This window comes from Diachasma alloeum, unplaced genomic scaffold (assembly GCF_001412515.2).
Source record: "Diachasma alloeum isolate Michigan unplaced genomic scaffold, Dall2.0 Dall_scaffold_00760, whole genome shotgun sequence".
In the NCBI taxonomy this organism is placed as follows: Eukaryota; Metazoa; Arthropoda; class Insecta; order Hymenoptera; family Braconidae; genus Diachasma; species Diachasma alloeum.
In genome coordinates this window covers 464,484-477,875 of record NW_021680890.1, presented here as the reverse complement: position 1 = coordinate 477,875, position 13,392 = coordinate 464,484, and the positions used below count along the sequence as shown (strand labels likewise).

Below are 13,392 nucleotides of genomic sequence, written 5' to 3'. Positions count from 1 at the left end.
AACTTTATAAAGAATAAATATAAAGAACAGACAGGAATAGGTTCAGCGAAGAACGCGATTGAACAGAATAAATATTGTTCTAAAAATTGCTTAAAAATCACTCTTGAAATAAAATTTTCAATGACGTGAAATAATCTACCGATTAGTCCTGCGATGATGAGATGAGACGTTTACACATAAACGGTACATTTATCCTTCAGAAATGAAATAACTAATGACTGAATATTAATATCTTATAATGGTAACTCAGTTCATCCTACACCACTTGCAATTCATGCCTTTTTTTTACCGCTAAAAAAATAATTAATCAACTTACGTTTGAAGCACTGGTTCTGCGGGTCTCCAGCATACCCCTGAGGGCAATGACACGTGGGATGATGTTCAATCATGATACAATCAGCATTCAAGCCACACCTATCACTCGAGCACGGGTTCTGACACAACTGATTGACACAAGCCAGATTGGAAGAGCAATCGTTATTGCTAGTGCACTCGGGAACAGGTGTGTTATCCCTATAACAACCAGTGAAGGCATCTCCAAGGTAGCCCTCAGGACACGTGCAGACGTGTTGATGATTCTCAACCCTGCATTCAGCCCTGCTGGAGCAAGGATTTATGGTACACGGATTGATACAGTGAGAGTTCAAACAGGCCATGTTAATAGGACATTCGGAGTTGGATGTGCACAGTTTTTCGATTTGTCCAGCAATCGGGGCACAAGCAATGGTGGCGTCCCCAATGAAGTTGGTGAGACATTCGCAGAGCATTGTTCTCATTGGGAGAGTATCAACAACTGTGCATTTAGCGTTGGTAACGCAGGGTTGTGTCTCCCTACAAGGGTCTTTACAAGTCCCACCAAAACAGGCGAGTCGACTCGGGCAATCAGCATCAACATTGCATTCCGGACTGGGTTCCACATCTCTGACACATCCCACAGAAGCATCTCCATTGTATCCAGTCGGACATCTGCACATTGCGTGATGGTTGATGACGGAGCACTGGGATGTCGATGGGCAATTGCACGGATCCACACATTTGGTGTTCCTGCAGGTGAGGTATGATGGACATTCCGAGTCGGTTGTGCACTCGGGTCGATAGCAAGCGCGATTCGGGTCACCGTGGTAACCATCGAGACATGTACACATCGATCTGTGATAACCACTCGGTTGACAGATTGCATTAAGACCGCATTGAGTGATGCCACAAACATCAATGCAATTTTGATTGACACAGGATTGTGACAGGGGGCACTCCTGATCGCTTCTGCAGCCAATTTCCTGGCAGTACTGCTGGGGATTCCCTGTGAAGCCTTCATTGCACACGCAAACAGCGCGGTGAAGGAGAACCTGACACCTGCTGTTGATTCCACAGGATCCCAAGCTGCAAGGATCAACACATCGATGCTCCCAGCAGGTCTTGTCATTAGGGCACTCTGAGTTTCTCGTACATTCAGGTCTTGGTATTTCGATGTCTGCAATTCTACACTGCAGGTATGGATCTCCCGTGAAGCCAGATGGGCAAGAGCAGACTGGCTTGTGGTTGATGGTTTGACAGATTGAATTGATGCCACATGTGTATATGCAAGGATCACGACAACGTTGATTGAAGCAGGCACGGTCTCTCGGACAGTCGGAGTTGATGAGACATTCTGGGTAGATGCAGAAGGCTACGTTGTTGCGGACTCTGCATTCTCCATTGACATTGCAAGGTGATGGATTGCAGGGGTCGGACAGTTCCTCCCTGCGACATTCGACGAATGGATTTCCAACGAGTGGTAGTGGACAGCTGCAGAGGGGACTGTGGTTGATGGCCCTGCAAGTTGCTCCAACACCACAAATATTCTGAGTGCAGGGATTTACACATCTGGTGTTCTCACAAGCTTTGTCACCGGGGCAGTCAGAGCTGACGATGCACTCTGGGTGACATCCAGCGAGGCTAGATGGCTCGCCCTGAAGACCCGGAAGACACTTGCATAAAACACCTTGACCAATCTTCTCGCAGATTGTGTTTGGTCCACACGGCGATGGATTGCATGGGTCTGGAGTATCCGGCTGTCTGGGTGGCACTTGACACTGCGTAAATGCATCACCGATTGATGGATATGGACACGAGCAGATTGGCACGTGATTGGAGACTGTGCAGACAGCACCGATTCCACAGGTACCAGGGCATGGATCTTGGCATCTCGTGCGAATGCAGGCCAGAGAGTTCGGACAGTCTGTGTTGACGAGACACTCTGGGTGACAGGCCTCGTACGGATTTCCTCGGTAGTCTGGCCAGCATTCGCAGATGGCTGTGTCGTAATGCTCGCGGCAGTATGCATTTGCACCACAGGGTGATGGATCGCAAGGGCGTTTCGGCACTGGCGGCTGAGGTCGTTCTAGAAAAAAATAAGGCGTGCCTTGAAAAGAATGGATCTCAAGACTCCAGAATTATTAGCTTCCCCAACTCCTTATCGAGAATAGATATTCAGAAGGCATGCTTGAAGTATAGTTTGCCAGACAGATAAGAGTCAAAAGGAAATATGAAGTAAGATTAATTAATTTACATGGCACTATCTACACACTATTTACATCGCTAAGAGGAAAAAAAAAGATTAGTACTTGCTTATAACAGTTCTTATTTCGATAGTTTAAAACAATTATGGTCAGTAGCTGAATTTTTTTAGCCTTACTCGGTATCATAGTACAGAGGGTGAAGGGATCACCAGTGTGATCCTCCAGGCAATTGCACGAGGGCTGATGTTGGGAGACCTGGCAAACAGCGTTTATACCGCATGAACCAGGACAGGGATCCGCGCATTTATTGTTAACGCAGGCAAGATGATTTGGACATTCACTATTGATCCTACATTCTGGTCTACAGTTTGGTGGTGAGCCAGAGAATTCAGGTTGGCATACGCAATTAGGTGCATTGTTTACAGTGGTACAGATGGCATTGGGTCCACAGGGCGAGGGAATGCAGGAATTCTTTGGCACGTCTTCGGGTTCTCCTGGTTGATTGATAAAATTGGAACCAAGTAAATCTTCATGACTTGAGTGCAAGATGACAATTAGATGAATGTTGTTATTGTTTTCTCTCCATCATACTCTCAACTGATTTCAATTTTCAGTTTTCTTATTGTAAGGGAATGTTTCAAGGGTAAGGGTGTGGACTTACTCATTGGGAAGCATTGGACGAATGGATCACCCGCATATCTCTGGGGGCACGTGCAGATTGGATTATGATTTCTAACTGCGCACAATGCGTTCTGTCCGCACACACCAGCACAGGGATCTTGACAACGTCGACTGATGCAGGCACGATTTTGTTCGCAATCAGAACTCACGATACATTCAGGTCGACAGCTGGGTGGGTTACCGAGGAATCCAGGCAAGCATGAACAGGACACCTGTTCACCAAATTGACGACAGGCTGAGTTGGGACCGCAGGGTGATGGCTCGCAAGGATTCTCTTTGGGATCTATTTAATGTCACAATATATGTAAAAGTCGAAAGTTTCAGGACACTTGATCATCGCAACTGCTCTTACGTTCAATGGGTTGACAAGAGGAGAAAGGATCTCCCCGATAGTCGGCGATGCAACTGCACATGGGTATGTGATTGACAACATTGCATTCAGCATTGCGTCCGCAAATATTGGGGCATGGGTCTACGCATTTGTTGTTGGAGCAGGCTCTATTGAGAGGGCAGTCTGAGTTCTGAACGCATTCAGGTTGACAACTGAAGTATGGGTCACCGTGGTATTCAGGCAAGCATGTGCAGGTGCCATCACGGCATTGAGCATTAGTTCCGCAGGGGGATGGGTCGCAGGGGTTCTTTGGTGTTGGAGGTTGAGCTGAAAATCATGAATCAATGATGTATGCAAATATTCGCGATAAAATATTCAACATAAACGGCACTAAACATTTTTCGTTTCTAATTGAATTACTAATATATCCTATAATAAATGAATTCCAACCACATTGATCTGAATGTATACGAGATAGGATAGTTAATCTAATCATAAATATTGAATTCACTCAATTGTTGAAGGTGTTTAAGTTTTTGCAAAAATAAAACTGAATAAAAAAGATTCTCACGTGGTTGTGGTTTAGGGAAGCAGGTACTGAATGGATCCCCAGTGAATCCCTCAGGACATGTGCAGACAGGAGTATGATTGACAACGGCACAGAATGCACTAGTGCCGCAAGATCCAGGGCAAGGATCCCGACACTTTTCTCTGATACATGCTTGATTCTGACTGCACTCAGAGTTGATGCTGCACTCTGGACGACAGTTCGGAGGGGTACCGATGTAATTCTGAACGCAGGAGCACAGTGGGTATCCAGCATTATCCTGACAGATGGAGAAAGGTCCACAGGGTGACGGGACACATGGATTGACAGGATTCTTGGGCATTGGTGGGACATCGAAACACTTGACGAATGGATCTCCCGTCTGATTCGGCGGGCAGCTGCATATGGGGCTGTGATTCCGTGTATCACAACGAGCGCCAATTCCACATATGCCGGGACAGGGATCAGCGCATTTTTGGTTTATACAGGCACGATTGGATGGGCATTCTGTGCTCGAAATACATTCTGGACGGCAGGATGGTGGGGTCCCTGTGTATTCAGGCTGACATGTACAAATTGGCTGATCGTTGGATACACGACATTGACTGTTGGGTCCACATGGTGATGGGTTACATGGATTTTTAGGAACATTCGCTGTTGGGAAGAAATAAATTTGTAATTGCAATAGAAAATCAGGAGACATATGACTCAGGCTACAATTCTTACGAGTTAGCTGGACAGGCCGGCAGAATCTGAAGGGATCACCCATGTAGCCCCTCTCACAGGAACACGATGGCACGTGATTTATGACTTGACATATGGCGTTTTGACCGCATGTTCCGAGACAGGGATTCTGACATTTTGACCTGATGCAGGCCTGATTAGCTGTGCAATCTGTGTCAATCACACATTCGGGTCTGCAACCCTCGTATGGATTTCCATAGAACTCTGGGGCACAAGAGCACATGGCTGAGCCGTACGACTCACGACAGACGGCATTGGCACCACACGGTGATGGCACGCAGGGGTTCATTGGTACTGGCACAGGGGGGACTGGAATAGTTGTGCGAACAAGGTTAGATGTGGCCTCACAACTAATATTAGAAGGATTTGATCATTGGGAAATCTAGAAACTCATGACCATGTTATAATGAAGTATAACAGTGTAGCCTCATTCGAGATTTTAAATTGGATTTATATTTCCGGAACTTGAACGACTCGTAGAAATAAAAAAAAAAGTTACCGAGGCAAATTATTTGAATTAAATTCAAGAACTGGTCATGAATTTCTTCTCTAGAACCGAATGCACTTACTTTCTACCCGATTACATTGTACAAATGGATCGCCAGTGAATCCAGGACTGCAAGAGCACATCGGTGTATGGCTTATTGTGGCACAGTTAGTATTGGATCCACAAGAGCTTGGACACGGGTCCCGGCATTTCTGATTGTAACAGGCTTGATTAGAAGGGCACTCAGAGTTGCTTATGCACTCGGGTTTGCAGTTTGGTGGGCTGCCTACAAATTGTGGTGAGCATGAGCAGGAAGGAGAGTTATTGACAACTCTGCATTGGGCATTGGGACCGCAGGGGGATGGTTGGCAGGGGTCTGTTGGAGGTGCAGGATCTCTAGCTGTAAATTATAAAGGAATCCAAACCGATTGTCATTATTATTCCAATATTCTCAATTGTCTTTTCTATTTGACACAGTGGGAATTTGTGAAGGGGTCCTTACGTGTTGAAAAACATCTGGTGAATGGATCGCCAGTCATTCCACTCGGACAACTGCATATGGGATTATGATTGATAACAACACACTGGGCGCTGAATCCACAGGTCCCCAGACATGGATCAATGCACTTCTGGGTGTTACATGCTCGATCTCTTGGGCAATCAGAGGACACGACACATTCAGGTCTGCATGATGGAGGAGTACCGAAATATCCTGGTATACATGTGCAAACAGCTTGGTTGTTATTCGGTCGACAATGGCTGTTGGGTCCACATGGCGATGGATTGCAGGAATCTGTTACAGCGGGCTCATCCATTGCCGAGCATTGGATGAAGGCGTTGCCTGACATACCCTGAGGACAACTACACATTGGGAGGTGGTTAATCATATTGCATATTGCATTAATGCCACAGGCTGTTGGACAAGGGTCTACGCATTTCTGGTTGACACAGGCTCGGTTCCTTGGACACTCCTCATTGGTAACACATTCTGGTCGACAACCGAAGTAAGGATCGCCAAGGTACTCCGGGAGGCATGAACATCCGCCATTTTGGCACTGGGCATTTGCCCCACATGGTGAGGGGTTGCAAGGGTCTCGTGGTACTGGTGCTAAATGAGAAAATCCATGAAATTAATCTCCCTATCTTCCAGGCTTCTATGACCTGTAATCTTCTCAATTTATTGAAAATCATCTTACGTTCTCCAGGTGGAGGTGTGGGTTGACAACTGGTGAACGGATCTCCAGTGAATCCTTCGGGGCATGTACAAACCGGCACATGATTGACGACCGCGCATCTAGCGGATAAACCACAAGAGCCAGGGCAAGGGTCTCGGCATTTCTCCCTTATGCAAGCCTTATCACTGGTACAATCAGGATTGATGGAACACTCGGGGCGGCAATTCGGAGGGGAGCCTATGTAGTTATCTATGCAGGCACAGGACGGCGAGTTGCCGATATTCCTGCAGATTGCGTTTGGACCGCATGGTGAGGAGCTGCAGGGGTCTTGTGGGCCCTCAGTAGGAGCTGAATAAACATCAATGTTTGAGCGTGGGAAATCATCTGGATTTGGGAGATGTCTTGTCAAGGCTACTTACGAAGCATGGGGAAACATTGAACGAAGGGATCTCCCGTACTGCCGGGATTACAACTGCAAATCGGGCTGTGATTGATGACCCTACAAGAGGCATTGTTTCCACATGTCCCTGGACAGGGGTCACGACACTTTTGATTGAGACAAGCTAATGCCGCGGAACATTCAGAACTGACTGTACATTCTGGTCGGCAATTTGGCGGACTACCAATAAATTCTGGGGTACAAGAACAGATCGCTTGGTTGTTATTGACTTGACATCTGCTATTGGGTCCGCATGGCGATGGATTGCAGGGGTCAGTGGGGGCTGGGGCGTCTGCAAATCATTTTCATTAGGTGGAAGGCTGTGATATAAAGATTGGATGACAGTCGTAATGTGAACTTACTCTGTGGTATCAAGTTACAAAAAACGAAGGGATTCCCAGTGTAACTGGGAGCACAAGTACATGAAGGCAAATGCGATACAACTTGGCAATTGGCGTTGCTACCGCAGGTGCCAGGACAGGGATCCTGGCACTTGGATCTAATACAAGCGAGATTCGCGGGGCAGTCGGTATTGATGACACATTCTGGTCTGCATCCTTCGTAAGGATTGCCGATGTAATCTGGGAGACAACTGCAAGAACCAGCGTCATTGCGTTCCCTGCAGATGGCGTTTGCGCCACAAGGGGATGAGGCGCAGGGTTGGCGGGATGACTCGGAAGAGGGACCTATAATATCAAGTATTGAATCGAACGATTTTTTTCGATTTGTTCCAGTTATTGCAATAGATATTCACTGGTGAATATATATTTTTTGACTTGTCTTGAGATTTGTGGACACAAGATTTTCGTTCAACTTTATTCTTGAAAAGGAGTTTTGTTTTTGGATTTTTCTACGATTGAATATTTTGGTAATCACCTTGAACAACAGTGCACTGAATAAATGGATCTCCAGTGAATCCCTGCTGGCAGCTACAGCTCGGTACATGATTGAGAACAAAGCATTCGGCATTAGTTCCGCATACGCCCCTGCATGGATCTTGACATTTTCTGTTGATGCAAGCTTGCGCACTTGCGCAATCAGAGTTGGTAACGCATTCGGGGCGACAGTTTGGTGGATTCCCAAGGAATTCTGGGAGACAGGAGCAGCTGGGAGAGGTATTAACAACTCGACATTCCGCATTAGAACCACAAGGAGAAGGTTGACAAGGATTCTGCGGGACAGGAGGTTCAGGGGGTCTCTCTTGGATTGTACATCTGATGAAAGGATCTCCAGTGAAGCTTGCTGGACAGCTGCAAATCGGATTGTGATTGACGACCTGACAGTGTGCGGAGACTCCGCAGGAGCCTTGACAGGGATCGACACACTTTTGATTAGTACATGCTTGATTCAATGGGCACTCAGAATTGGTAACACATTCTGGACGACACCCCGGAGGACTACCGATGAATCCTACCACGCAGGAACAAGTGGCTTGACCATTCGTCTGCTGACAACGACTGTTCGGTCCACAAGGTGATGGATTACAGGGGTCTGTAACAGTCGGTTCTTCGGCGGCGATACAAACCTGGAAGGCATTGCCAGTAGTCCCGGAAGGACAATTGCACATAGGAATATGTTGAATGACATTGCACTCGGCGTTCTGACCACACACCCCTCTACAGGGATCCCCGCACTTGTTGTTAATGCATGCCTTATTGAAAGGACATTCTGAATTTTGAACGCATTCTGGTCGACAGCCTCTGTAAGGATCCCCTTGGTATTCAGGTAGACATGTACACTGGCCGTCTCGACATTGAGCGTTAGCTCCACATGGAGATGGGTTGCACGGGTCATCCGGCACAGGTGGTTGATAAGGAATTGGTGAACAACTGGTGAAGGGATCTCCAGTGTATCCCTCCGGACAATTGCACACTGGTGTGTGATTGATGACACTGCACTGAGCACCAACACCACACGATCCTGGGCAGGGGTCAGAACACTTGGACCTCAGACAGGCAAGATTACTCACACAATCCGCGTTGATGGTACATTCTGGTCGACAATTAGGTGGTGATCCAATGTAATTTTGTTCACATGAGCACGAAGGAATTCCTCCGACATCACGGCACGTTGCGAAGGGTCCACATGGTGATGGAATGCAGGGGTTTTGAGCTGGCCGTTCTTCGGGAGCAGCCGGTACTTCGAAGCATCTCACAAAGGGATTGCCCATGAGTCCAGCATTGCATACACAGAATGGACTGTGATTAATGACGTTGCAGCGAGCGTTAATTCCGCATATTCCAGGACATGGATCTACGCATTTCTGGTTTATGCAGGCTCGATTCAGTGGGCATTCCGAGCTCACTGTACACTCTGGACGGCAGGTAGGTGGTGTTCCTGTGAAACCGGGTGAACAGGAGCAAACAGCTTGGCCGTTTGTCTCCCGACACTGGCTATTCGGTCCACATGGTGAAGGTTGACAGGGACTGGTTCCTTCTGGGGTTGGTGGTTCCTGAATGACACTGCAGAAGCTGAAGGGATTACCACTGTAGCCTGATTGACAAGTACAAGATGGCAAATGATTCACCACTTGGCATATTGCGCCCTGTCCGCAAGCTCCCGGGCATGGATCTTGACATTTTGATCGGATACAAGCTCTATCTGCTGTACAATCTGAATTCACCACACACTCTGGTCTGCAACCTTCATAAGGATTGCCGATGTAATCAGGGAGGCATGTGCAAGCACCCGCGCCATATTGCTCTCGGCAGACGGCGTTAGCCCCGCAGGGAGATGGCACACATGGTGTTGGTTGATCCTTCCCTGGGGGCTCCATTGGTGACATATTACACTGGGTGAAAGGATCCCCAGTGTATCCGGGTAAACAAATACACATGGGTGTGTGACTTATAACTTTGCATTCAGCATCTGTTCCACATGATCCCGGACATGGGTCTCTACACTTCTGATTGATACAAGCCAAGTTGTTGGGACACTCAGAATTGCTTGCACATTCTGGCCGACAGTTCGGTGGAGTTCCCCGGAATTCTGGGCCACATGAGCAGGATGGAGAGTTATTGATCACTTGGCATTGAGCATTTGGACCGCAAGGAGAGGGCTGGCACGGGTTTTTCGGTGGCTCTGGGTCTCTCGCTACAGTTTGAAATCATAATGGATTATTGGACACTTTGGGCAACAGATCATTGATACTTACGTATTGGAGAACAAGTGATGAAGGGATTTCCCGTGAAATCCTGTGGGCAGACGCAGATGGGATTGTGGTTGACAACGTGACATTGTGCACGCATTCCACAGGTACCGGGACATGGGTCAATGCATTTCTGATTGCTACATGCCATGGTGGGAACGCAGTCGGAGGAAACAGTGCACTCAGGTCGGCAATTTGGTGGGACACCTAGGTAACCGGGGATACAGGAACATACCGCCTGGCCATTGATCTTTCGACATTGACTGTTTGAGCCGCAAGGGGATGGGTTGCAAGTGTCTCTCTCTGGTGGAGCTAAAGTAGCGAAAAAAATGGATGAAATTTCCTGGGGAAATGATTTCGGAGTCACATTGAAATATGGCAGATGTACCTTCCACGGGGGAACAAGTGAAGAATGCATTGCCAGACATGCCCGAGGGACATGTGCAGATAGGAATATGATTGACGACACTGCAGAGGGCGTTTTGTCCACATGTACCCTGACATGGATCACGGCATTTCGAATTCATACAAGCGAGGTCTCTTGAACAGTCTGTGTTCAAAACACATTCTGGTCGACATCCGATGTAGGGGTTGCCTTGGAACTCTGGCATACAAATACACTGATCGTTCAGGCACTGGGTGTTTGCAGCACATTGGCTACAAGGTGATGGCTTGGGTTCAGCTAAAGTTGAAGGGAGAGGAAAAGATTACATAAACGTATTTAGGCTATGGTAGAATTCGTCCATATTGGCAGTAGTATATGATTCTTACGTGGTAATTGTGGCTGTGGGGCACATCTTGTGAACGGATCCCCCGTGAATCCATCCGGGCAATTGCAGATAGGAGTATGATTCATCACAACGCACACAGCACTTATTCCACAAGAGCCGGGACAAGGATCGCGACACTTGGATTGCATGCATGCACGGTTGCTCGGGCAATCAGGATTAATGACACACTCAGCCCGACAATTGGGTGGTGACCCACTGAAATTAGGCTGGCAAGCACAGGAGGCTTGGCCGTTAACATCCCGACATTCGGAGTTTGGTCCACATGGTGAGGGTACGCAAGGGTTTGTGTACGTCGGTTGATTAATTGGTGGTAGGGGCTCTGACATCTTGAAGCAGTTTACGAAGGGATCACCTGTGAAGCCAGCTTGACACGAGCATATAGGACTGTGATTTATAATTTCACATCTTGTATTGAAACCACAAGTTCCCGGACATGGGTCAGCACATTTACGATTGACGCAAGCTCGATTGCTCGAGCATTCAGAATTGCTGGTGCATTCTGGCCGACATGACGGTGGACTTCCTATGTATTCCGGTTGACAACTGCAAACGGATTGCCCATTGATGACTCGACACTGACTATTTGATCCACAAGGTGATGGATTGCATGGATCTGTCGTAGTTGGCACTGATTCTTGAATTATTCTGCAGAATTGGAATGGATCGCCAGAGTATCCTTGGTAACAATTACACTGTGGCAAATGATTCATAACCCGGCAGAGGGCATTGGAACCACAGGTTCCAGGACATGGATCTCTACACTTGGAATTCAAACAAGCTAGATTGGCAGGGCAATCGGAATTCACGGTACATTCGGGTCTACATCCTTCGTAAGGGTTGCCAACATATTCGGGTAAACAGGAGCAAGATCCTGCACCATTTTGCTCTCGACAGATTGCATTGTGACCGCAGGGTGATGGCTCACAGGGTGTGTTTGGTTTTGTGGATATTGGAGGAGCTATAAGAAATCATTAATGGTAAGTCTGGACTCCTCGTAACACCGAAGATGGAATTATTAAGGAAGGCTTACCCTGTGCAATATTGCATTGGCTGAAAGGATCTCCAGTGAAGCCATTCATACAACTACACATTGGGGTATGACTAACAACATGGCAATCTGCATTAGCTCCACAAGAACCACTGCAAGGGTTCTTACACCTTTGATTGATACATGCAAGGTGGGACGAGCAATCTCCATTACTAACACATTCAGGACGGCAGTTTGGTGGGCTTCCCATGAATTCTGGATTGCAGGAACACGATGGCGAATTGTTGATCACTTGACATTGGGCGTTTGGACCACAGGGCGAGGGTGAGCATGGGTCTCTTGGTTCAGTTGGGATTTCTTGCACTGGGAATAGAATAAAATTTGTTTAAAAATGGACTTCGGGATATAGATACGCTATTCAGCAACGATGGAAAGTGGTCTTACTGGTTATTGGTGTACAAGAAACAAACGGATCTCCAGTGAACCTCACTGGACAGCTGCATATTGGATTATGTCCAACAACTGCACAGAGGGCATTGTGTCCACATGTTCCCGGGCAAGGATTTATACACCTCTGATTGTTGCAGGCTTCATTCTGCGGGCAATCGGAGCTGACAATGCATTCCGGTCGACATGTCGGTGGACTGCCAATATACCCTCTGAGACATGAACAGACACCTTGGCTATTAACCACTCGACATTCGCTGTTAGGACCGCAGGGTGATGGATTGCAGGGGTTTTCCGGCACAATCTGTTGAATTGGTGAGCAACTACTAAAAGCATTACCAGTCATGCCTTCGGGACAACTACACATGGGGACACGATTTATAACCGTGCAAACTCCATTCTCGGCACAGGCACCGGGACATGGGTCACTGCATCTGTTTCTCAAGCAGGCTCTATCCCTTGGGCAATCAGCATTGAGTACACACTCGGGTCGACAACCTGCATAGGGATTTCCCTGATATTCTGGCAGGCAACTGCATTCGCCGTTATTACATTGAGTATTGGGTCCACAAGGGGATGGGTTGCATCTGTCAAGTGTCTCATTGACCCATGCTGAAATGTTATTTAGGTCATAGAAGGGCATTTATGGGCAACTATTGTTACGGACGGACTCAAGAGGTGGCTCCTATCCATAGATTAAATCTCCAAGATGTAGTCTATGAATGGAATTCGTCTTACGTCCATCCATAACACCACCAAAGGGGTACCAAATCTTACGTTTTTGCGGGAGCAAGTTACAGATGGTAAATGGATCACCAGTGAAACCTTCCGGACAATTACACGTGGGAATATGATTAGAAATAAAACAACGCGCTCCTACACCGCACGAACCAGGGCATGGATCCCGGCATTTCTCGTTTATGCAGGCTTCATCGCTTGGACACTCTGAACTAATGATGCACTCGGGACGGCAATTGGGAGGCTGGCCAATGTAACCTTCACGACAGCTACAAGCTGGGGCGCCGTTAATGTTTCGACAGTTGGAGAAGCTGCCACAGGGTGAGGGCACACATGGGTCTCGACTAACATCTGGATCTCTCTCGGGTACTGAGGGGA

At 47.4% G+C, this 13,392-nt stretch overlaps 1 protein-coding gene across 1 annotated transcript in view; it reads right to left on the bottom strand.

Moving 5' to 3' along the window:
• Nucleotides 1-13,392, bottom strand: part of LOC107044541 — a 75,709-nt gene that overhangs the window by 6,105 nt on the left and 56,212 nt on the right. The window contains exons 64-81 of the mRNA XM_029126562.1: nucleotides 13,054-13,383; nucleotides 12,274-12,888; nucleotides 11,872-12,186; nucleotides 10,822-11,799; nucleotides 10,418-10,732; nucleotides 10,057-10,347; nucleotides 7,779-9,995; nucleotides 7,265-7,588; nucleotides 6,883-7,194; nucleotides 6,470-6,811; nucleotides 5,791-6,387; nucleotides 5,371-5,688; nucleotides 4,784-5,110; nucleotides 4,082-4,711; nucleotides 3,532-3,837; nucleotides 3,160-3,462; nucleotides 2,675-2,992; nucleotides 317-2,380 (exon numbers count right to left, since the gene is read on the bottom strand). Coding sequence (XP_028982395.1) covers nucleotides 317-2,380; nucleotides 2,675-2,992; nucleotides 3,160-3,462; nucleotides 3,532-3,837; nucleotides 4,082-4,711; nucleotides 4,784-5,110; nucleotides 5,371-5,688; nucleotides 5,791-6,387; nucleotides 6,470-6,811; nucleotides 6,883-7,194; nucleotides 7,265-7,588; nucleotides 7,779-9,995; nucleotides 10,057-10,347; nucleotides 10,418-10,732; nucleotides 10,822-11,799; nucleotides 11,872-12,186; nucleotides 12,274-12,888; nucleotides 13,054-13,383 — 10,902 coding nt within the window. The remainder of the gene's footprint in view (nucleotides 1-316; nucleotides 2,381-2,674; nucleotides 2,993-3,159; nucleotides 3,463-3,531; nucleotides 3,838-4,081; nucleotides 4,712-4,783; nucleotides 5,111-5,370; nucleotides 5,689-5,790; nucleotides 6,388-6,469; nucleotides 6,812-6,882; nucleotides 7,195-7,264; nucleotides 7,589-7,778; nucleotides 9,996-10,056; nucleotides 10,348-10,417; nucleotides 10,733-10,821; nucleotides 11,800-11,871; nucleotides 12,187-12,273; nucleotides 12,889-13,053; nucleotides 13,384-13,392) is intronic.